Genomic DNA, 25,109 nt, shown 5'->3' with positions numbered 1-25,109 from the left:
AACCTAGGGTTGCCATATTCAGAAAACTGAAAATCCGGACACCAAAGTTCATGAGCTTTTTTGGGGGGGGGGGCAAAGTTGTTGAGCTTTTTGACATGATTTGCGAGGGCCGAATCCTGCATATGTCTGGGAAACCCCATACACATATGGCAGCCCCATATAAACCTAACTTGACCAACAAGCTGTGGGAGCTATAGTTTGTGGGCAAATAACACATTTTGCATGCAAAATGTCCCTGGTTCAGTTCCTAGTATCTCCAACTGAAAGGAACTGGTAACAAGTGATGGGAAGACCTCTGCCTGATACCCTCGAGAACCACTGCCAAGTCAGGCTGAATAATATCAGGCAAAATAGAGAAAGAGTTGAGCTATGTTTACATTTCCAGAAAGGTAGCCATGTTAGTTTGTTGCATCAATAGGCCCTACTCCATGAAATCTCATGCTGTATTAAATTTCTAAGTCTTCAAGGTACCACAAGACACTTGGGTCTGGAAACCAAGCCTTATGAGGAACAGTTGAAGGAACTGGGTATGTTCATCCTGGTAAAGAGGAGACTGAGAGAAGCAATGATAGCCATTTTCCAATATCTAAGGGGCTGCCACATGGAAGATGGAGCAAGCGTGTTTTTAACATCATCATAATCATTTATTAAATTTGTTTACCATTGCATACCTGCAGGTCTGGAGGGTAGGACCCAAACCAATGGCTTTGAGTGACAAGAAAGGAGAGTCTGACTCAACATCAGGAAGAACCTTCTGATGGTAAGTGCTGTTTGAATGGACTACCTTGCAAGGTGGTTGACTCTCCTTCTGTGGAGGTTTTTAAGCAGAGGTCTAATGGCCTTCTGTTATATAGGATTTAGTTGAGATTCCTGCATTGCAGGGTGTTGGAATAGATCACCCTTGGGTTCCCTTCTAACTTTGCAATTCCATGATTCTAGAGTTTGATTTGTAGTTACATGCCTAAGTTTGTCCTCTTCATTCTCTGAAGAATCTGCTGCAGTTGAATGCCAATGTAAGTTGACATTCAGAAACTTTGCAATGTATAATAGGGGGTGGGACTGTATTGGTGCATGTTCAGTAGAGACCAGAATTCCTGGACCTTTATAAAAAATATGTTTAAATTGGAATCTTAGAAGCCGGAACATGTCATGTCGCAAGTGCACTGCAGGAACAGCTAAATTGGTAAAGAAAAAGCATTTTATATGTGTTGTATATGCAATATAACAATGTGACACTAGATGGCGCTGTGGAGTCCAGTCTTTCCCTACTGGATTTCCCTATATGAGTTTACAATGTCTTTAGTGGAAACGCTTCTTTGATATGTCTAGATCCAGCCCAAATCCCCACTTCTCTTCCAGGTACAGAATATCACTGTCTTGTATTGCATCTAATAGTATTTCTTATGTCTGGAGAGACACCTGCACACAATACACAGACAGACCTTGTCAAACAAGTTACCTTTGGAGACGGAAGCTGTGTTTAGGGGTTATTCCTAACAGGGCATTTTCCAAATCATGTACGGACGCATATACCCGCCCCCACTACACACCACCCACTCTACTTGGATTTTCCTTGTATTGAGCAAGAAAGGCAGAATGCAAGTCACAACCCTTCCCCAGCTGTCGGGACGCTTATAAGCAGTCAACGGAATATGCCTACAACCTCCATTAAGGCCTTCCTGCTCACCACAGGGAAGCATAGATGAGGATGTTGAAGGCGGGGTTTGCTTGCATGGTCCCACAGCCCTCTTCATGTGTTCACAATGAATGCCGTTTCAGAGGTGAAAACCTTTCTTGGAATATGATTGAAGGGTGATAAAAAAATACTTACAAATATCTCATGCACATAAAATGAACAAGGCCATGCAGGTGAGAGGCTCACCCCAACCAATGGATGTTCAAGCATCTGCTCACGTAGTTCAAACTTTGTTCAACAAATGTGCGTTGGTTAGGGTGGGGCTGGCCACTGTGATAAAGTCTCTTGCCCCTGAATTGTCCATTTTGCTTGCCTAAGAGCATTTGCAATGGGCTTTTGATGAAGAAAATGAAGAGACGTGCAAACTTTTCACACTCTTAAACACATTCTGGATTGCATTGAGAACATAAAAGTAGCATATTCATATGTGTAGAGCTGTAAGAGCAGCCTACCAGATTATTTTTTAAAATTAAATAGCATTTGGATGAGTTGTAATCCTGGTTGTTTGAGAATGGCTGTGTTTAATAAATCATGGTCAATTGTAAACACATTTCTGGAGTTGCGCCGGCCTCTTTTATGGTGCCTAGAACCAAGGAGGCTCTCTAGCCAGGAAACAATTATCCTCTGCTTTGGCCAGCTGTGTAAATGAGACCTAGTCCACGTGTTACCTGGATGACTAGAGCTGTGTGGTTTTTAGTTCTACATCATATGTATTAAGACAAATGGCATTGTTGAATTCAAAGCGTGTGAGTCACACAGTGTGTGTGTTTCGCCAAGACAAAAATAAGAAATGAAGGTCGGTCTAAAATCCTATGGCCCACATACGCCACTAATTTTGCCTTGCTATGCTGTTGTTTTAAAGCCATCCAGACCACTTTGTATTCCTGCCGGAGCCTGTGATGTGCTTCCCATGTAAATGACAGATAGAGAGTCCACATTAACATCCACTGGCATGCAGAATTCATGAGCCTGGCCTTCAATAATTATGTCAATCTATAAAATAATAAACTCTTTGTTCTTTCTATTGGCCTGCTGGGATTTGAGCCAAGAGGCTCAATCCTTGAAGCCTATTCTCCATAGAGCTGATGGCTGGAAAATTAATTGTCAAAAAAGGGGGAGGGAACGGAAACTGCAGCTCTTTATATATGCATTTATTTATGGCCATGGGTGTTTGGACTTTATTGAATAGTGTGAAGCTTTCAATAACATATTACATGCTACATTTAATATGGATACCTTCATATTATTGTTTATCACTAGTAACTGTATTGGGTTGTATTCAGTTAAAGGACCGAAGTTAGTTACGTCCATTCATTCAAATGGGTCTACTTTGAGTATGACTACCATTGGATACAGCCCATTGATTTGGATCCCAATATAAAGATGTTCACAGAAGAAAATGTTCCCGCCCACTTCTGCCATCACCAGCAAATTTCATTTCATCTTCATCCCATGTTGTTCAGGAGCTGCACTCAATCCTCCAGGCACTTTTCTTAGTGAATGCAGATGAGAAAGGGGGATGAGATTTCTTTCCATTTCCCAAGAGGAGAAAAATGATGAAGATGATATAGCAACATTAATGCTCTTGGTGCTTTACAAGTACAAGGTTATAGGCCCCTGCCCTGGGGAAATCTAAAACCTGTCTCAAGCTGCACACATGGGTTTTCAAACAATATAACTTTTACAAATTTCCTATGAGGGTGGCACAAGGTTCATAAAATGGATTAAGACCACAAATGACCCTCACTACAGGCTCAAATAATTCATTCTAGTTAGTAGTCCACTTACCTTCAGGTGGCAACTAGTTTTGCCAGAGTGGCACTTTTAGAAGGAAATGGAGGCTGGCAGGTCAAAGGCCCAATCTCCTCAACAGACTGCTTCCATGTCCTGTTCCCACAAATACTACCCAAAAAACCTTTTGCTGTTGTAGAATAGTATCTTCAACTCAGAGAGTTGGATTTGACTGTGGGTCTTCAGTTGCTTATCTAGGTAGATAGATAGGCAGACTGCAGACTAGTGACTGTCCCTCTCAGACACATAATACAATTGTTGATTATTCCTCTACAGGCCCTGTTTCCTTTCCTGATACTACATCCTCAGGTGCCCAGTCTTGATTTCAACATTTCAGAGGCTTGTGAGATATGTTCTCATGGTTTTTCTTTGTTCCAGTTAGAATAAGAGAATTGTAGATTTGGAAGGACCATGAGGGTCATCTAGACCAAACCCCTGCCAGACAGATAACTTTTGCCCAGTGTGGAGCTCGAACCCACAAACCTGAAATTAAGAGTCTCATGAGCTACCGACTGAGCTATTCAGTTACTAGACCTTCTTTCTTATCTTTTCTCCACTATCAGACTGACCCCTTACCCATGTTTTACTGTTTGGATCCTTTGCTTGACTGCTTGAGGGAAGGGCATAACTCAGTGGTAGAGAAAATGCATGCTGAAGATTTTGTTCAATTCCTTCACATCTGCAGGAGGCTTCATTTATACTATGTACACCTTTTCCTCCGTCTGTGAATGACTTGCTCTGCTCTCATGAGTGGTTGGATATATATTCCAACCACAATGTCTCACAATGTGCCTCTCTTCAACTCTTCTTCATTATGCATAGAAAGGGTTCATAGAAAGGGTTCTGGTCCAATTGCTGGACCAGAGCAGCAAGTTTAGCTTGCACCCAGTCATACGTTTTGTGATGTTTCAATCACATTTTCCCAATACAGTGGTGCCCTGCAAGACGAATGCCTCGCAAGACGAAAAACTCGCTAGAGGAAAGAGTTTTCCGTTTTTGAGGTGCTTCGCAAGACGAATTTCCCTATGGGCTTGCTTCGCAAGACGAAAACGTCTTGCGAGTTCTTGCAAGTTTTTTCCCTCCCCCCCTTTTCTAAGCCGCTAAGCCGCTAATAGCCGCTAAGCCGCTAATGGCCGTGCTTCGCAAGACGAAAAAACCGGTAGACGAAGAGACTCGCGGAACGAATTATTTTCGTCTTGCGAGGCACCACTGTATCTACAGTGGTACCTCAGGATGCAAATGGGATCCGTTCTGGAGCCCCATTCGCATCCTGAACAGAACGTAAGACGCGACTGCGCATCTGCGGGTTGCATTTCTCTGCTTCCGCGCATGATGTCATTTTGACCGTCTGCGCATGCGCGAGCATCGAAACCCGGAAGTAACACGCTCCATTACTTCTGGGTCGCTGCGGAGCACAACCCGAAAATACTTATCCTGAAGCGTATTTATCCCGAGGTATGACTGTACTTTAAATGCAGAACCTGAAACCCAAAGGGACACAAGTAGCTTATCTTGGTACTTCTGTAGCAAATGACATTTCTAAATATCCCTTTTGATGCCTGACAGCTAAAGACGGAAAGATCATCATCCAGTGGCAAACCACTTTTTGAAATATGTAGAAAACCCTCATTTCATTTCATTTAACAGGATCAAAACCACCAAGTGGTTTTCTTTTAACTCGTTAACAATTTTCTCAGGCAATAGAAAGGGAGGGGGAGCCTCTTCCTTGAGATAGTGGCTGCCTGCTCTCCCCTGAATAGTCATATAGACCATGGATTGACAGTCTGTGGCAGCTTCTTATGTCTTTATAGGTTCTTGATTGATGTAACCGATTTCTAGAATTATGCTATTCTGAATTTTTTTATTATTTAATCAGAGTGATATCAAGAAATGCCACATTTCTTCAGCATATTGCCACAGGTATTTTACAGATGTGGCCCTTCAGAAAGTTTTGTTTCCAATCTGTGTTGCACACTAATACATGACTATACCCCTGGAGTCACCAACTTTTTCAGGTGCATTGGGCATGTTTGGAGTTCTGAGTTGAGTGTTGGAGCACCACCCTCCCTTGCCACATGTCCCCCTATCAGCCCCCTCCCCAAGACAGAGAAAATATGTGCCATTCACACACACACTGCTTTTCCAAGGAATCTGAAATCCAAGGAATCTGAAAAGTTTGACTCAGTACAATTAATCTGAATTTTGAAAAGCACATAGACCTGATAGGAAGTTAGACATTCTTTCAACTTCCTCCTCCATTGCCATGTTTTTTAATTAATAATTTATTATGTACTTTTCAAGGAATAACAAGTAACTGTCCTCACCATCTGACGACTAAACGGTCAGTAAGTTGGAGTGTTCTGAGACTTAATAGACGTTGAGAAAAGAACTCAAGGACAGCACAGCATCATCTTAGTGACTCCCAAGCTACCCCAATGAGGTAGTAAACAGGTTCCCATACAGCAACCAGTCATATCTGAAGAAACGGCCATGTCAATTTGTATCAATCCCTTGTTCAATACAGTGGTACCTCGGGTTAAGTATGTAATTCGTTGCGGAGGTCCGTTCTTAACCTGAAACTGTTCTTAACCTGAAGCACCACTTTAGCTAATGGGGCCTGCCTTCCACCGCGTGGCCACCACACGATTTCTGTTCTCATCCTGAAGCAAAGTTCTTAACCCGAGGTACTATTTCTGGGTTAGCGGAGTCTGTAACCTGAAGCATCTGTAACCTGAAGCGTATGTAACCCGAGGTACCACTGTATTTCCTTTTTGCTCATGGCGCAACATTCATTTCTGTTCTGTGGCTACCATTTATCGCTGTATCAGTCAGAAAAGCTTGGGATGAGTGATGCATGGGGTTAGCAGTCGCATACCACATTTCCAAGATTGAACTTTGGTGGTATGCACGCCCCCCCCCAATCCCCTCCCCAAACCCTTTTTGTCTTAATTTGTACTGTTGGATTTGCAAACAAATTACAAATTCTGACCGGAAATGTCCACCCATCACCCATGCCCTAATTCTCCTTCAGTTTTGTTCACCAGTCCCATCCCCGACACCCTCATCTCTTTGTTCAATTATACTCATAGATTCCATTGTCTACATTGATTCTGCAGTCGCAAACAAAACATCCTTGTACACGTCCATCTTCTTGAGGGATGGTGCTTTGTTTTTAATTTCTGCATACCTGGAAAGTCCCTCGTGTATGCAGAAACCACCATCTTATTACTGGGGCGGCTTCCAAACTTGGTAGGCAGGCACGGGAACACCCAAGTTTGGCGATGCAGAATCCAAATGGCAGTTGTTCCGCTCATTACACAGAGAGGTTCAGCAAGTCAGCATGCAGTGGGACAATGCAATGCACAAGAATCCTCCACGCGTTCTTAACATTTAGGCTTCATCCTTTATTAGGTAGTGAATAAGAGACATAAAAATGATTGTTTGTTGCTTACAGCTGAAGTCTACGAGAGACTCGTCTGTGTGAGTGAGAGAGAGAAAGATAGGGACAGAGAGAAAGAGAAATGTTTGCATACAGCATTGTGATGACAAGAGAAGGGGAGGACCCGGGGGGGGGGGGAGAGAGATTTAAGCAACTTAAAAGAGCATGGACCAGCTGATGAAAAGAGTAGGAATGACTCTTTTATTTCTAGCAAAACTTTGATTATCTCTGCCATTTGTACTGTGCCTCCATACATGCCACAGGCCAAAATATTAAAAGAACAAATCTATTCATTTTGATAAGAGCAGTAGCATGACTTCAGTTTTGCATATTATGCCATATGTGAAAAATCCTTTCCAAGGCAAGTCTGCCTTTGGCACATCCTCAGTACTCTATGGCTAGGTTCTCAGTGGTTTCCTTCTGTGGCCACAAGCAAAGGCTCTATGGGCCAATTAAAAAAAAATCAAAAACCCATAAAGCTTGGCTTGAAAAACCACTGCCATGTGTGCACATGCCGGAGTGCTGAGGATATTGTCCTTATTGCAGCTACATCGTAAAAAAAAAAAAAAAAAAAAAGCCGAGACATATTGCTGGAGCACATCTCACAGTTGTCGTGGAGATGCCGTCAAAAACAGCTTCCATATAGAAGATAATCCCTGTACTGGCCACAGTACCTCCCACTCCCATGTCCCCAGTGACTCAGAATGCGGTAACATGCGGTGACAAGCACTTCTAAACAGAACATCCAGGACAGAGGCAATTTTCCCATGGAAAGGCTATTTTCAGTAGCATCCCAATAATAGCTGTAATATGTTCATGCTGTAAGGTGGGGCGGGGGAGAGGAATACGTGGCCCTCCTTAAGTCATTGGACTCCAGTTCTCATCAGTCCCAGCCAAGGACGATGGGATTTGTAAGTCAGCAACTTATGGAAAGAAACAGGCTGTTTTGGAATCAGGGCCAGTTACTGGTCTAATTAGTGTGGTCAGAACGGGTTACTTGTGCTCACTTTTATGGGGCACTGGACCAAGCTTTCTATAGTAGTAGTATTTCCAAAAGCGCTATGTTGCAAGATCCCAATGCTTTAGGAATAAATCTGTTCATCAGCTTACAGGGAACTAATGGTTATTCAACATCCTGAAGTACGAATTTTGAAATTCCTCATATTAAAGATGCCGAGCGTTTCGCTTAATGAAAGTGCATGAAGACCACTAAATTCCTCGGCTGACTTCCTATCTGTGGTTAAAGATTAAGACAGTCCAAAAACAAAACAAAAAGCAAAAAAAGGTGCTTTATCTTCAAGGCACAAACATTTGCAAGTAAAATGGGTGGATTTTTTTCTAAAATTGTTCATAAAGAGCTATCTTTGTAAATTAACATGTAAAAGAAAAATGAATCTCTTTGGATTTTGGAGGCACATATTGGGCTGGATCAAGTGCTCCATGCCGTCAGATCTAACTTCCTCCTGCAGCCCCCATGCCCTTTGAACATCTGCGGCGGGGGCGGGGGCAGGGTTTCATTGGCTCTAATCCCCTTCTGCAAATAGCAAGTACCTTTCTGAGAGTGGAAGAACCTCTCCTCTTCACAAAAGGGCACCTTTGGACCCAACCCTTTATTCTTGGAACAGCACAAACTTCCTTCTTCCTCCTTTTACTTTATCATAATGCATATGTAAAGTGTGTGTGTGTGTGTGTGATGGACGGACACATATACACACATACACCCCTTTAAAAAAACAAACCCACAAAAGTAAATACAAATGAATAACTCTTGGTCAATATTCTCTAAGCATAAAAATCCTCAAGTGCTAATATTTAAAAACATGTGAATGTTTTAGCAAATCTATGGCCAATGTTTTGCATCACTAGCATTTTATGAATAGCCTTTAATCTCCTGCTCCCCACTTAATTCAAAAAATATGGTTTACTTTTTTTGTAGCTAAAATCTACTTGCAGGCACTGCAGCTGCAAATCAGTATGGCTGAATCTGACTGAGCAGATCATCTCATATTATTTATAATATCCTTTTCAGCTCTCCGTGGGGGAAAAAATGTCAGCAGCAAATATCAGAGATTCAAAACATGTGCATTCCTTTCCCATCTTCTCTGCTGTTTGTTGCCAACCACTTATTGACCCATATCTAAAACTGAATGGCTATATATAATTATTATATATATATATATATTCTTTATAAGTTATTTTTTTAACTCTGGCATATATACAGTATAGCTCTATAGATCTCCAATACTTCATTTTTTCAAACCCTCACAGTGAACATGTGTCCTTAAGAGGTTACTACATAAAGGCCAGGGACAGGGTTTAGGGTTCAAGGGTTCTACCTGTTCCACACAAGTATATGTGACTATCTCAAAAGACACATCTTCACATATATTTAAATGGATCATATCAGTAGCAATGTACATTATTAACCCATATCACAACCCCCATAACAAATGCTCCTTCTTTGTCTGCTCACTTGTGTGTGGTAAAACAAAATATTTCACAAGCTTGGCTCCCTTTCCTAGACAAGACCTATGTCTTTAACCAATGCTCAGTTTTATTAGTGTCTGACACAGGGTTCCCCCAAACTTGGGTCTCCAGCTGTTTCTGGGCTACAATTCCCACTAGGAGTTGTTGTCCAAAAACAGTTGGAGACCCAAGTTTGGGAAATATGCAGTAACTTCCATGTAACATGAGGTTGACATTATCCACTCAGCAGTCCTGAACTGGTTTAGTTGTCATTTCCTCTTTCCACCAGACTTTACAAGTCTAGTTCTACAGGAGAGCATCCAGGGATCGTCAAAGGAGAATTCTCAGTGCCTCACCAAAGGTTGATTTCCAGAAATCTTTGGCAAAGGCTGCAGCATTAAAGTGGGGACATGGCAAAGAACACCAGCAACAGGTGCAGTCCAAGATAGAAGTTGGCTGCCACCATCAATAGGTGACCTGAGATAAGGGAAGGTCCCATGTCCCTGCTGCTGACCATCTCATAGAGGTGTTGCAGGCAAGAGTGGCGAGGCCAGCAATGTGCACTGACTGCTGCACAGGGTGGCTGCACACTGTTGCTGACTCTTGGCTGAAGAGCAAAGGCCAGTTTCCTCTAGCCCATGACCTCATGGGTTGCTGCTGATAATGCTAATGCAAGTTCAGATTAGTGCAGGTTAAGGTCTCTATTACCACTTAGCAATTTGCACACACTGTGTCTCTTCAGTAGTCCCCGGGCAAGCATGCAGGGAAATTCAAGAGCAGCATAACTTTCTTCTTCTTTCCTGGATAGTGAATCCCTAGTCCCTTTAAATAACGCTGCAAGGTACATTAAAAATTCTGGACAATTTTAAAAAAGCAGCTTGGGATGATGCAAGAAGGGCAAAATAGAGGGCTTGCTGTTCGAAAAGAAGTTAAGAGGTCTTGCTGCACATTGCTGGACGGATTTTGGCTCCAGTGCAGCTCATTCAGTGCTTGCAGGGAAATCGTTGTCCCTTGCTCTCTTTTCTGAACGTGACTCGTTGGCAAATTTTGAATACGGGAGAGAGACTAACGCTGCAATCCTAGGCACGTGTACTCGGAAGGAAGTTTCCCTATGTGCAATGGGGCAGACTCCCACACTATGTGCGCACAGGACTGTAGACCACAATTGCTACCTAGGTCTATGATCATTTGTGGCAAACCACTTGAGAGAGAGATGATAACATTTACTTCTTCTCGGTTTGTGAACCTAGTGGCATACATAGAGACACAATACTAGTGTTTAACAAGACATCTATTGTATCTACTTTTACTCAGATAAATAGGAAATGCTGACTTGGCAGGAGCATTGGTAAGAGTACTACTATTCACAGTGTTTCTGTTCCCCGCCCCTCCCCCTTTTATTGTACAGAATTAAGTATTTTATGTACATTGGAACCGATTAATGCCCTTGAGACAATTGTGTTTGCTGTTTCATAAGCAGGAAAGACACTGCAGGGGAGATATGTGCCAAAGAAAGCACAGTCTTTCATTCATATATATATATATATATATATATATATATATATAATGGTATAATGGTTACTTCTAAAGTGGTAATATTTAAGAAAAATTCTCATCTGGAGAAAATACTGCCTCTTTCCCCTCTTTAGAATTTGTTCGGGTCTCTTATCAAAAGTCCTAGCTCTTCAATTTTATTTTTATATATTTATTTATATATATATATATAGTTTGTTTTACTTTAAACTATAAATTAACACTGCATAGTTCATTGTTCTTGTTTTGCTTTTGCTCTGAAAAATTATTGCAGTACAATTAATTCCTTCCCGGAGTTCAGTACGGAGCAAACAGGACAGGCGTGTGGGTGGTCCGTATAGGCCCCGGCGCAGGTCGAAGGAGTGCCGGAGGAAGTGCTGAAGTCTGAAAGAGGGTCGCTGGTGGGGCTGTTCGAAGACTGAAAGGGGAATTTACAGCCACAGCAGCAGCTGCTGCGGCAGCTGCTAGTGGGTTTGGTAGAATCCGTGGAGCCATTGGTTTTGAAGGTTCCTTTGAAAATACTAGCTTCACCTGTGGGAGAAAAGGAAAAAAACAGACAATAAGTATTACTTGTGCAGATTGCCCACAATGAAGATAGCTTTTCAGAGGTGGCATTAAGTGGCATTTCAGGCATAAAGGTGAATCAAAAGTTTTAAAGGAAGACAAAATAGAAGAAAGGATATGTGTGGAAGTTTATCTTTTTGCTACAAATTTGCTTTGACACTGGACAAAATGGGACATGGAATTTTGTTGAGAAAGAGTTGCTTGCTTGCTTGCTTTTTTACATCCCAAAACTGACCGCTACATTTTCACTCAGTTAAAAGCACCCCACATTATCAGCCCTGTGGTCATCATTATTGCATATTGGTTATTTTCTGATGCGTTAGTTACATTCCTACTTAGTGGATTTTGACCCACACCCTTCCTTCCTCCAAGTATCTCAGGATAATGATCTAATTTCAGCTTAATTTTTTTTCTTCTTCTTCTCAACCATGCATTGGAGGAGGGGCAAAAAAGAAAAGAAATAAGAAATAAGCCCTGGAAAGGAGTGTGGTGTTCTTCTTTTTAACTCTGCAGCACTCTGTGGTTTCCAGTTGTTGGTGTGCTTCCTGGAATGCCCAAAGGAGAACCCAAGGCCCTCCTGTAGATATTACATGAAGTGTGTTGACCAGGGAGGCTGTCTGCAGAGCACTAGAGACAGAGTGTGATGCAAGGAATTGTTTTAAAAGCTAAAATGAATCTTTTAACCTAAAAAACAAAAACACTGACATTCACGCAGGCCTACAAAAGATGGAGGAATCCCTCCCCCTGCTTACTTCACAGTGGGGTGGGGCATGTCTGAAGTTGGCAGGAATAACTAGTTTTATTCTCTTAACAAAGCAGAAGAGGCCAAGAGAACGTGACAATGGCTCCCAGTTAGCTCAGTGCTCTGTCTCTCTATTTTCTTCACATTCAGTATCCTAGGAATCATAGGCAAGCCTCCTCTGGCCAAACTCAAAAATTAATTGAGCTTTGCAATTGCTACAACTGAACACTTGGAGAAACCTCATTGGGAGGCCAAAGTATCAGGTTAGAAAACTTGGAAAAGCCCAAGGAATCTCTGCTCTGCTTTCCCTGATAGTCTCTCCCAAACTTGGGAAAATGGAAAAGAGGTAGCCAGTAGCTGATGGCTTCCTTTCACACAGAAGTCCCAGGGCCAATTCTGAGCTGGAAGTGAAACAATTTGCTGCCTAGGATCATGGAGCTTGACTTTAAACATCATTTTGTAGCCAAGGCAACTCGCAATGTAGCTGGAGATCATGGGGTTTGCAGTCAAGGCTACAGATGGAGCAGGATTCTATTTGGTCTGCTTTTTGCAATAGACTGGCAATGCTGCTTTCTGTCAGAAAGCAACTCCTAGTCAGATAATGCACCTTGATTTTTTCATACAGTTTTAGTGCACAAAAGTGCACACAAAAGAGCATATTCTGTGTTATAAAAATGCATGCAAAATGTTCTTACAGAAAATGCATTACAATGGACTGAAAAAATGCATGTTACATGTGTCCAAAATGTGTGCAAATTAAATGCAAACATTTCATGCATTCTTGCGGTGGGGGCGGAGGGGAATATCGTTACAGACTGTAGTGAAATGGACCTGTGATTCAGCACCAGAGAAACTGAAGCAAGATGGAATTAGGTTGCTCAGTTCATTCCCAGTCAAGCCACATGATCCATGGCTGCAAATGTCCCAAATCTCTATGATGCTTTTAAGTAGTGATAGGACGACCATGCCATGAAAACAACATGACCAGGATTGTTCACAAGCCCAGCTTCTGTGCCTGTAAAAGTCCTGCCAATACACACCTGAACCAGTCTTCCATTAATTATTATTAGCAGTAGTATTAAATTTTCTATACCACCCTTCATTCAAGGATCACAGGATAGTTTACAATATAAAAACACAAAAATAACTTAGTAACAAGAAAAAACAATACCACCCCCCACCCCCAGTCTAAAAGACCATAGATTGTTTAATTGATCCAAAGGCCTGGGAGAAGAGGAATGTTTTTGACTGGTGCCCAAAGATATGTAACAAAGGGGCCAGGCGAGTCTCTCTAAGGAAGAGCATTCCACAAAAGGGGAGCCACCACAGAAAAGGTCCAACAATAACACCCACCCACACCCACGGGGAGCTTCTCAGAAAACCCATTTGCTTACCCCAAGTGGGTGTGTTCCCTTCTGGAGTTTGTTGTAGGGACTGTATTTGGGTTTCGGGGGCTTTCCAGCAGCTCTGTCTTTGTGCCTTCTACTGCTTATGTGCTGTTGGAAAGCAAGCAGTGTTGTTATTTATTATTGTTATTGTATAAATAACACGCTTTCCATTGGCTTCAGCACCAAACACCTCTGGTCACCCAAAATCCAATTTGCTCGAGCTAGTCCAATACCAAAATTATTCGTCGCAACAGTAAATCCGTTTCAGTATCATAGTTTTATATGTTTGGAAAGAGAGTTCTCTCTCTCTCTCTCTCTCTCTGTATTACATCGTAATAATTTTCTTGGCTTATCTGCCGTGATGAAAACACCTACATTTGTTTATTTAATTGATTTAGAGCAGGGTTTTCCAAACTTGGGTCTAGCTAGCAGGACCAGTGGTCAGGGATGATGGGAATTGTAGTCCAAAAACAGCTGGAGACCCAAGTTTGGGAAACCCTGATTTAGAGGAATCACATACAGCTCTTTGCAAAAGCCACAGGACAGTTTCCAACAAGCACATTCTACTTAAGTTAACCAGGCCGTAGCTCAGTGTTAACGTTAGAGAGTCACTGCCAGTCAGTGTAGACAATAAACTAGATGGACCAATGGTCTGACTCTTGATAAGGCATCTCCCTATATTCCTATGGAATTGGAAAATGGTCTAAACAGGAGGCCACCTGGGGACAACATGGAAGCCACACAATTTAGGAGGAACAGCTAAATTGAACGTTCCTCCGTGAACCATTTTGGTATTTATTGTACTGCGGTGTTTTAATTCTAATTGTTTTGTGAGATGACTTGATCCTTAGGGTGCGATAGCAGCAGCAGCAGCAGCAGCATAAAAAAGCAGGGTAGACGTGGGAAAAAAAGAAACAGCCACAAATTGTAATCCTGTGCTAATGTTTCTAGGATGGCTATATACAGTGATGAGATGCTGCAAAAGAGGATGTTTTGGCAAGTGTAGGTTCTCTCTCCCCCTCTGCCTACCTTCAGAGCAAGGCAAGCTGCACTTGCCCAAATTTCCTCTTCTACCATAGCAGAAGAGACCGGTGTAACTAATCACCCAAGATTCAGCTATCAAACTTCCCCTTAATAAGCGCTTATAATGTAGACTTTTTCAGGACAGAGCTGTCAGCTGCCTTGGTCTTTTGGTCTTTATGTGCAGCTTTTGTCCAAGCTCATCTAAGCAGCTGGCTTGAACTGCTCCCAATGGCAGCTGCCTCCATATGGCAAACAATTTGTCTGCAGTGTTTCATCTTGCAGAGGAACCTCCTGCAAGTTCACAACCAGAAGTCAACAATTTGGAGGTCTTATAGGTGGAGGCATTTAATGTTTAGGAAGCTGGTGCAGATGACCAGGCTCCTTCTACTGCTCTTCGTGGCAGCGGTCTACATGGGCTGGCCCATTTGTGTGTAGTGATTTGCTGCATGGGAAAATATGCACAGTGACAGTTTCTTCACATAGTAGGTTGATGCAGAAATAAGTTGTGATGCCGTTCAGGAGTAAGCAGTTTGGAGTTCTGATCTGCCCAGCTTGTAACGTTCAGCCACATTCTGAAATGAGTTATCTTCTGGCTCAGATCTGAGAAGAATTCCTCAGCTCTGCCCATCCTCACTGATTTGCTCTTGGCAGCAGCAGCAGCCCCTCTTCTTCCCCTCCTTCCTCTCCACATTCCTCCAACAGTGGAATGTTGCAATTCTAGGTGCGAAAGGACCCTGGGAGATGCAGAATGTGAATGGGGTGCTGGAACTCTCAGGTGTCTGCTGTGACAAGTTTGTAATGCCTTTGTGCTGACCTAGATGCCATTGTTGTGTTAAGGTGCTTTTAGCAAAATGGCTAGCCATATGACCTTTAAATCCTTGCCCATTCTGACTGATTCAAGCCAGCTGTGTTCCTCTGTGTGTGTGTGTCTTTGAGGGTCCAGGGTGTGGGAAATACATCCTAAAGAAGTAGTTATATGCCTACTCCTGAATAAACTCACTCTTGACCCAGCTATTTATGACAAACACCCGCTTTGGGTGGGAGGTGCCTGAGAAAGTAATGCTGGTTCAGCTTCAGGCTTTCTTGTAAAAAAACATTATCTGGACCCATTTTGATCTGGGTTCAGGCATGTGTTAAGACTGAATTCGTCTTACCCTTTATTGGGAGAGAGGGAGTGCAACCCTTTTGATTCTCCTTGATCTCTCAGTGGGTTTTGGTAATCGACCATGTTATCCTCCTGGACTGGCTCTGTGGACTGGGAGTGGAAGGTCCTCTGTTACGGTGGTTCTGCTCCTTCCTTAAGGCTAATTCTACAGAGTAGCACTGGGTGACTTTATTTCAGCTCCCTGACAATTGTGCTATGGAGAGCTGCAGGGGTACAATTGGAGCCACTGGGAGCGATCATTGGGGAATTTGGAGCACAGTGTCAACAGTATGCTAATGACACCCAGAAGGAAATGGCTATAAGCCTGGCTGTAAGCACAGGGCATCATTGCTTAAATGACTGCTAATCTGCCACCAGACTAAGTTCAAGGTGATGTTATTGCAAATACTGTACTATGCTGGGCTCGCAGGGCGCCGCAAGCAGGTGTGCGCCTTGGCCCTGCGAGCCCAGCGCTGCTTTTGTGAGTGGTGTGGGGCTCGCAGGGAGGGCACTGTGAGTGTTGCGTCCTTCTCACGGCGCCCTCCAATTGGAGGGCGGCTGAGAAGGACACTACAGGCTTGCACCCTGGCCCCTGTGAGCCCAGCGCTCTGGCGCTGCTAGCAGCCGCACAGGCTAGGGCACATGTCTGTTGCATCCTTCTCAGCTGCCCTCCAGCTGGAGGGCACTGAGGACGCAACTGCTCATGATGGGGCAGGGCGCCGAGATGTGCCCCCTCCCCCCAAAACTGCCCAGGGTGATGGCTCCCTCAGCCCCCCCACACTACGCCACTGCTATAAAGCCCTAAACGTCTTAGGACTAGGTTACTTGAGAGTACACAATCTTATGTATAGATCTGCCTAGTCACTAAGATTACTAGATCAGGCTCTCCTGCCTCTCCCAAATTCAGCTGGTGAAAAACGGGGAGAGCCTTCTCTGTGGAGGCACCCAGTCTTTAGCAACAACTCTCCCTAGACAGACAAGTGCTGACCTTGACTTATTTACCTAGCTTTTAGCATTTCTGTTATCTACGGTGGACATTGTATATTTTCTGGTTTTATTGTACTGATTTTTATGGACATTGTTGTGAACTAACCTGGAATTTCTAATGCAGGACAGTTTACAAATGTTATAATAACAACAACAACAACAACAACAATAATAATATTAATAATACCAGTACGTTGTAAGAGGGAGCAATTTAGAACTCTGCACCAACAATTATTGGAATAGCATGCTAAATTCCAATTGTCCTTTGACAAGCCTACTTTATTTGCATTAAAAATTCAACACATTTAGTTTCTATTAAAATTTGGGGGAACACCCTTGTCCAGGATTTTTTAAAGCCTTATAAGTTCCAGAATGTATTGGGCTATTCCTTCTGTTCTCTCATACTTTCTCTCAGCATAAAGCAGGTCTGTGTAGCTTCTGTAATAAAATCCCTTGACGAGTCCACCATTCCGAAAGATAGACAAAGACACTGTTTTACAGAAATATAGATTTGCTGAGCTGATTGAAATGCAAGTTGTGTAATGAAAATTTGAAGGTGATGTTTCTCCAGTCCAAAGAACAATCAATTTACAAAAACAAGCCATACTCCTCGGAGAAAATTATTCAGTCTTCTGCAAAAACTACACACCTTCCCACACATTTGCGTACACCATATCGCAAAGCAAATAAAATGACAGAATGTGTGAGACGAGGTATATTGTAGCATTCTCAAAGAATACAACTCAGAGCAATTTTCCACATTCATTGACAGTTTGAGAAAATACACTATAGTGGGATGGAAAAGTATACTGAAAATAAAATGAAAAGAACAACGTAAAGAAGTTAAGCATAATAAAACAGTGTTCTTAGGCTATGTTTGAAGCAAAAGGAAGAATATGAAAGTAGTAGGTCCTCTGCATGGAGAAGATGGAGAAATGCTATTGGATGACAGGGAGAAAGCGGAACTGCTCAACACCTACTTTGCCTCTGTCTTTACTGAAAAAGGAAAGCAGTGCCCAACTTCGTGTAACAGAATAAACGATGCAAGGAGGGAGCTGCAGCCCAATATAGGAAAAGAGATGGTAAGGGAACACCTAAATTCAGATCTTCAGGGCCTGATGAGCTGCACCCAAGGGTACTAAAGGAGCTTGCAGATGGAATCTCATAGATGGAATCTCAGAGCCTCTATAATCTTTGAGAATTATTGGAGAACAGGTGAGGTTCCTGCAGACTGGAGGCAAGAAAATGTTGCCCCCATCTGCAAAAAGAGGGGGGACCCAGGTAGCTACCTACTGGTCAGCTTGACACTGATACCAGGAAAGGTACCGGAACAGATAATCAAAGAGTTGGCCTGTAAGCACTAAGAACCCAAACCAATGACTTTCAAGTTACAAGAAAGGAAATTCCAATTAAACATCAGGCAGAATTTTATGACGATAAGAGTGTAATGAACTCCCTCGGAAGGTAGTGGACTCTCCTTCCTTGGAGGTTTTTAAGCAGAGGTTGGATGGTCATCTGTCATGGATGCTTTAGTTGAGATTCCTGCAATGCAGGGGGTTAGACTAGATGACCATTGGGACCCCTTCCATCTCCACAGTTCTATGACTCTGTGAAATGTGCTGATCATTGATAGGGAACTTGTGGTCCTCCAGATATTTTTGAACTACAACTCCAATCATCCTTGGACCACTGGTAAGAGTTGGAGTCACACATCACACAGCACACAGCACAGCAGGTTTCCCATCACTGGTGCAGACGACAAATAATAGCATCAAGAGGGCTGGTCCACACACCTAACTCCCCGAGCACAACAACTTCATGAACATATGGGACGACTGTTGGACCTCATAGTTGGGTTGCACTGAAGGGGATATGCCGCTTCTCCATTATACACATGTAAATGCTGTGTCTTCTGTGATAGTGAAACAACTTTCTGGAGCCATGGCGCTGATGCTGCAGAAATCACAGAGCTACCTGAGTGTACCTGTGTAGAGGTGCCAGTTCCCAAATATGGTGTGTTGATATGGTGCAGCCTAGTCATATTGCTGTCAGTAGCCCCCTAAATTCCTAAAGCAGGGAGCTGGCATGGTGTGTGAACCAACTCTAATGATCACTGAACTTCTAGATAGTGGGGCACATGTCCCGGGAGTTTCCATACCTGTTTAAGTTGTGTCTCAGAATTTACGTGCACGTCACAAATTTCACAGTGAAATGTTTTGTTCTGAAGTCCCGTGTTTCCTTTATTAATGGGTCCTTTGCCTTTGACACCTGCCCTGGGAAAGGCTTTGATTGTTCCACTCCCATTTCGAGCTTCCAGCATAGTTTTGTGCTTTGTGCCTGGAGACATTAGACAAGAAAATAAAAAGTTATTTCAGCAATGTTGTGTTCATTAGTCCTTTTCTTTTGATCAACATGTTGCAGGTCTTGCCTCCCCCTCCCAATGGCATCATAGGCACCAATCTGCATTCCCTGTAAAAAAGGTAAAGGTACCCCTGCCCGTACCGGCCAGTCGTGACCGACTCTAGGGTTGCGCGCTCATCTCGCTCAAGAGGCCGGGAGCCGGCGCCGTCCGAAGACACTTCCGGGTCACGTGGCCAGCGTGATGAAGCTGCAACTGGCGAGCCAGCACCAGTGCCGCACACGGAAACGCCGTTTACCTTCCCACTATAAAGCGGTACCTATTTATCTACTTGCACTTAGGGGTGCTTTCGAACTGCTAGGTGGGCAGGAGCTGGGACCGAACGACGGGAGCTCACTCCACCGCGGGGATTCAAACCGCCGACCTTATGATCAGCAAGTCCTAGGCACTGAGGTTTTACCCACAGCGCCACCTGCGTCCCCCACATTCCCTGTATTACCATGATAATAATTAAGTAATATTTCATTCCCTCACATTTAAATATTAAATGATGCCCATGTACGCACTGAAGCAAACTGCCATCAGTATGTAGTGACATGGTAGGAGAGACCAGAGGTGAAGTTTAAATGGATGCTTTACTATTATTATTATTATTATTATTATTATTATTATTATTATTCAGAGGAAAGTTTGGCTGTTGGTTGGAATACATTCTAGAAAACCTCTGCCTTTAGGGTTTAGGCCCAGGCTAGCAAAGGACCATACTCTGCCATATGAACCTGCCCGGGCTCTGAGATCTTCATGAGATGCCCTTCTCTGAAAGGGGCCCATCGAAGTGAATGGAAGCTAAACAGCAGTGCTTTTTGTCCTTTTCTAAGATCCTGTTGTTTCATTGGGTCTTTCGCAGGGAAATTTTCTAGTGGAGACTTCAGCAAAGGGGTCAGCTCTGTCTGTATTGTTTCATGGTACTATTCCCTCAACAGTGGGGAGTCCAGGTAGCTTTACATGGTCCGTTTCCATTTTTATGTGCTTGTCATGGTCTTTTTATATACAAATGTGTTATTGAACAAGTATTATGAGAGTTATGAAGGAAAGCACAGAGAATCAGCACAGAGGACTGTGAGCACAGAGCACGCAAAGCAACTAGAGTACTCTAAAATCCCCAAAGACTCTTTCTGCCAGCTGAAAGCCTCTTGACAACTCTTCTGCTTTCAAGCTGCTCTCTTTTCCAGGTATCTTGGTCTGCAGTTCACAAAGTGAGCAAGCCTATTTCAGTCTCTGCCTTGCCTGTCAGTAGCTGCAAGCTGAACATACAAATGGCAAGGGTGATCTGCTTGTCCTTTTAGTGATTAAGCCACGGCAGAACCGAAGGGACACTTCAAATTACAGGGCAATGTGCCTCATATTAACATTAATGGGAAGGAAGGCAAACCTGCAGCAATTCCAAAACTGGTTCCAGAAATATTGAAAAAACAAAAATAGGAAAACAAATTACATGAGATTCCGGTTTAAGAAATGTGGTTCCATGAAACAGAACAAAAAAACTGAATGCAATATTGGCATCCCCATAGCTGCCAAAATAGCAGTGTTAACACTAGCATTATAAAATATCTAGCTAAATGGCGCAATGTCCTATGAAGGAAAGCACCACTGGTTCTGTATTTGACTATAATGAACTTGTAACAATATACATCATTTCATTTATGATATGAACTATGATAATGACAGACATAGGTGGGTATACAAATATATATGAATGAATGAAATATTTGAGTAGGGCAAATGTTAGAAATGATATACTACTATTGGTTATTATATATACATGCACATTCAAACATTTCTTATTACTAAACCACTTTGGACCTACGGCAATCAGAAAATTTTGGAAATAAAAGTTCCCCTTGAAAATAGAACCAAAACCCAAGCTGCTGGGGCACATTGACATGCATAGAGCACTTACCCTTATTTTAAAAATGCTAATTAAATACATGCTCCTTGCTGTGTACGAGTGCTCATGGTGCAATAACCATGACCAATGAGAGAGGCAGAATGGATATGGAATGTTTTAATAACTAATCAAACTAATTCTGCAAACCCATTATAAATTTAGGAGAAAGGCAGAACAATATTGGGTGATATCCAGGTTTAGTAATACTTTGAGAAGACACAATTAAATCCACTGATTTCAGAGAATCTTCTCTGAGTATGAGTTATGTGGCTGGCATCAATTTGTTTTAAATGTCTGGACTAAGCAAAATAGTTTTACGGAATAAAGACAGATATGTCATAGAGTAAAAGATGTTGAATTCAATTACGGTTATTTTTGTTTTACTGTAAATAACTTTTAATATCTAAAATGTAGGATGTTTTTGGTCTTAAAAAAAGAAAACAACACCTTTATAAAGAGTGAGTAAGCCTTTTGGATTGGCTTCACTGATGCATCTGGGTTAGGTTAAAGCCTGAGAGTACTAAAGTACATAGAGGGAGGAAATCCTCAACCACGAGAGAGATTCAGCACTGGAAAAACACACTTTGGTTTTGGAGATTGTGGGATTTTTCTCCTTAAATGTTTAGAATTGAGAGTATTTGCCAATCATGTTTTTGACATAGAGCATCCTGCCCTGACATTATCAAAAGTGTATAGTTCAGATGGCTTAAAAGAGCTCTGCAAAGGGCATATCAATAGTGGTGCTGAAGACTTTTAATCTGGGGCATGTCACTTGTGAATGCTCTTAATGTTGACGAATAAATGGGAAACTGCCATTTTAAAACAAATACGCATATAGTCAATTCAGCTCACTGGATTTTATGATGTGGGAAATGCGAAAGCCACTTCTGAAAACTACCTAACTCAGAGAGTCCACCCCTACCAGATTGTGCATTTCCTTTTATGTGCAGCAATGCCAATTAATGTTCCGTTTGGGACTGGGGACAAACGGAAGTATGCAAAGTAGGGCGAGACAGAGAGCATAAGCAGTCACGCCCTTCCAGAACGTAACATTTGGAACGGTTAGAAACGTAAGAAATTTAAGGAAGCGGATCGCTTGCATGAAGTGCAATCGCTCCTTTTCTCTTTTATGGCAGACTTTCTCCGTGTTGTTTTTAATTCTTCAATACTTAGCAAATTCCATATAATTGCTGGCTTTCCACCACCTCCCCACCACCACAGCCCTGCAAGCAATCTAATCTATTTGGGGAAGATAATTGCAGGGCTCTTTAGCCAGGGAAGAAATTGCTGTATCTCACCACTGTTGTGCGCCTCCAGTTGTGAGGCGGAGTTGACAGCAACCTTGCATAGTGAACAGTAGAGCAGCCGCTTGGCCTTTTCTTCCTCTGTCTCTCCCGAAGAGCATGTGGTGGTGTTGCTGCTGCTAGCGGCTACCGTGGGGAGTTTTTCAACTTTGGAGGTGATTTCCGTTGTCATGACACTGCTCTTCCGAATTTCGACCGTTGTGGTGGTTGATATTGCTGGTGCCTCTATTGTGTTGCCTGCTTTAAAGATAAGGAGAAGAAGATGTAAGCAACAAAATACATCTCAGGCAGTGTGGATGAGAATGAGAAAGTGACTGACAGAACGTTTTTCCAGGTAAAGCATTTCCTGGCAGGCGCAATGTAATGTCAACTTTGCAATGAAGATTTACGGCATATACAACATGTTCAATGCCACACTCCTGCGTTATGTTTATGAATCTGAAGAGGGTGGAAGAGCCCCCCTTTCCCCAAGCATGTAGAATTGCAAGGTACCACCTCCTGAATCAATTAATTGTCCATCTTTGTAAGAACTGGGGGGCGGGGGGGAGAGGGAATGCTGTTTCTGTATCTTTGTGCCTTCAGGTCCAAAGCAAAAAGAAATAAATTAACAAATAAAGACATATGGCGACTATTTCACTGCACACTGTTTATAACCCAAAGGGATACGAGTTCGGTGAAATACATTTAAAAATAGGAGTTTTGAAGACGGCATTGTACAATAATCATTAAATTTTGTAATTAAGTTTCCAAATAATCTAAACTGTGAAGCATTGCCTGCTTTTTTCCCTTTTTCTTTTTAGCTGATAGCAATGAATTTGTTTTAATTAGTTCTAAATCTGAATTTCTCCCGGGACCTCAAATTACCAAACTGGTCGGCACACAATACGGGAGCCAGGAACACTGTTCCAAGTCTGATCAGCAGAAAACAGTGTTCATGAAACAGGAAGGCAACTGATCTTATGTTGCTGAAAGCACGTGCCAAAGAATGTTACTTTTAAAAGTAATATTTATATACATTTGCTGATAGACAAATGATAGCATCCAATTCCTCTTTACCTGTGGAGTGTGGTCTACCAAAGTAAATTGTAGCTGAGTAGTGTGGCCTGCTAGCTGCTTGGCCACTATGTTTCTGCATATGATATTTGTATTCTGCTTTTCTCAACAAAAATGTTGAGCTCAAATGGCTCAACAACAATAATTTTAAAAATTAACAAACTGTAATCGTATCAAAACGAAACAGCATATGAATAAGGCAAAAGAATAAACAAATTCATCCAATAATTGGTTCGTGGGCAGCATTCAGCCACAAATTTGCAAGCCTTGTCTATTCAACTCACTGATACTTTTCATAGAATAGAAAATGATTCCATGCCCTCCAACATCTTGAGTCCCCAAACCAGGTCGTATGTCTTCCCGCCTGTGCTCCTGCATGAGTTGCGTGAGATCATGGAGCCAAAAATATGTGGTTTTTTTGAGCTATGCTAGCATGGTGCCCCAAAACGCACATTTTGGGGTGCCGTGCAAAAGCACCCCCCAATGTGTTTGGGGATGCTTTTTGGTGGCACAAGATCTCGGTGCAAAATCATGCGAGATCATGACACCCAAAATGACCACCGTGCTCTCATGCGAGAAAATGGGGTGTTCCTTTCTTTTCTGGGACACTTGCGAGGTATGTAGTTCTGTATGAAGTATGTCATTTATCCAGAATCCAAGCAAAGAGCACCTAATGAAAGCAGAAGTTTACTGAACGAAATACATCCAAATGGGCTTCAAGCCGAACATTCTTTGGCAATATGCTAGCATTCAGTATAACTTTTGACACAAGGAAAAAAATATCTAGGAGCATGTGTACGTGTACATAAAACATTTACATGTGGGAATCTATTACCACAATCCACCACCCCATCTGGAGTGGCTTCCTATTCCACAGATTTATGTTCACTGTATTTCAGAATTCCTCACTATATAGCTTGGTGAAAAGATGCTGAATCACAATAATGTTCCTGAAATAGGCGTGTGTGTGTTTGTGTGCATATTTTCACATTAATACATGTAAACAAATTGTACCGGTGCAAGTTTTTGTCTTTTTTGGCCTGTCTGGAGGTTTATAAGTAAGAAGTAGCTATTTACATATGACAAACACAAAATACTATGTATATCAGACTACTTCTGGGTTAAAGAGAGCTCACTGCCCTGCCCTATAGATCAGCTTAAGTGGTAAGGTGCACTGCTATAGCACACCAGAGTATCACGGAAAACCTAAACTCCATCCCTCATCCCAAGTTGTAACCTAGACATGAAGTACACAATAAGTTTTTGCCTCGCTGGTACCAAAGTGGTGCGTCCTTCTGTGTCGTAGATGACCCTAGGTGCTGCTTCAGTACAGGGCAAGCAATTCAACACCCTATGGTAGTTGTTGTTTTTTCAGCAGCAAGAGCAGAGATGGAGCAAGAGTCAGATCAAGAGATAGTGGCGCTTTAACCTGATCCTGCTGCGCCATCTCCCTGATCTTTATTTATCTGTTCATATTATTTTGTTTAAAATCAAAATGTCTTTGGCTTTCAAGCAAAGACAAAGCACAAAAAGGCTGCTCTAAAATGAATGGGAAGTCTGGGCAAGTAAAGATAAGACTTAGACTGCCACTGAAACTTAATCAAAGTAGGTGACGCAGTAGCAGCCAGCATGGTAGGGTAGAGCTGTCCTCCCAACCGGTGGCACTGCTGCA

General features: G+C 42.5%; 1 protein-coding gene and 1 long non-coding RNA gene across 18 annotated transcripts in view; one reads left to right on the top strand and one right to left on the bottom strand.

The window, feature by feature from the left end:
• Positions 1-25,109, top strand: part of LOC310745624 — a 127,797-nt gene that overhangs the window by 3,359 nt on the left and 99,329 nt on the right. For all 3 annotated transcript variants that reach the window (XR_014540240.1, XR_014540241.1, XR_014540242.1), the window contains exon 2: positions 678-760. This is a non-coding gene — a long non-coding RNA (uncharacterized lncRNA). The remainder of the gene's footprint in view (positions 1-677; positions 761-25,109) is intronic.
• ZNF385D (zinc finger protein 385D) overlaps positions 8,651-25,109 on the bottom strand; it is a 589,542-nt gene continuing 573,083 nt past the window's right edge. For 12 of the 15 annotated variants that reach the window (XM_083578081.1, XM_083578094.1, XM_083578091.1 and 9 more), the window contains 4 exons: positions 22,379-22,624; positions 18,932-19,110; positions 13,626-13,727; positions 8,651-11,456 (listed from right to left, as the gene is read on the bottom strand). In XM_083578081.1, the coding sequence (XP_083434207.1) occupies positions 11,223-11,456; positions 13,626-13,727; positions 18,932-19,110; positions 22,379-22,624 (761 nt within the window). In that variant the 3' untranslated portion in view covers positions 8,651-11,222. The remainder of the gene's footprint in view (positions 11,457-13,625; positions 13,728-18,931; positions 19,111-22,378; positions 22,625-25,109) is intronic. The other 3 variants (XM_083578088.1, XM_083578093.1, XM_083578084.1) reach the window with 1 other exon arrangement.

This window comes from Podarcis filfolensis (assembly GCF_964270895.1).
Source record: "Podarcis filfolensis genome assembly, chromosome: 12".
Lineage (NCBI taxonomy): Eukaryota > Metazoa > Chordata > Lepidosauria > Squamata > Lacertidae > Podarcis > Podarcis filfolensis.
The sequence above is the reverse complement of the archived record's forward strand: the minus strand, read 5'-3'. Positions and strand labels throughout refer to the sequence as shown.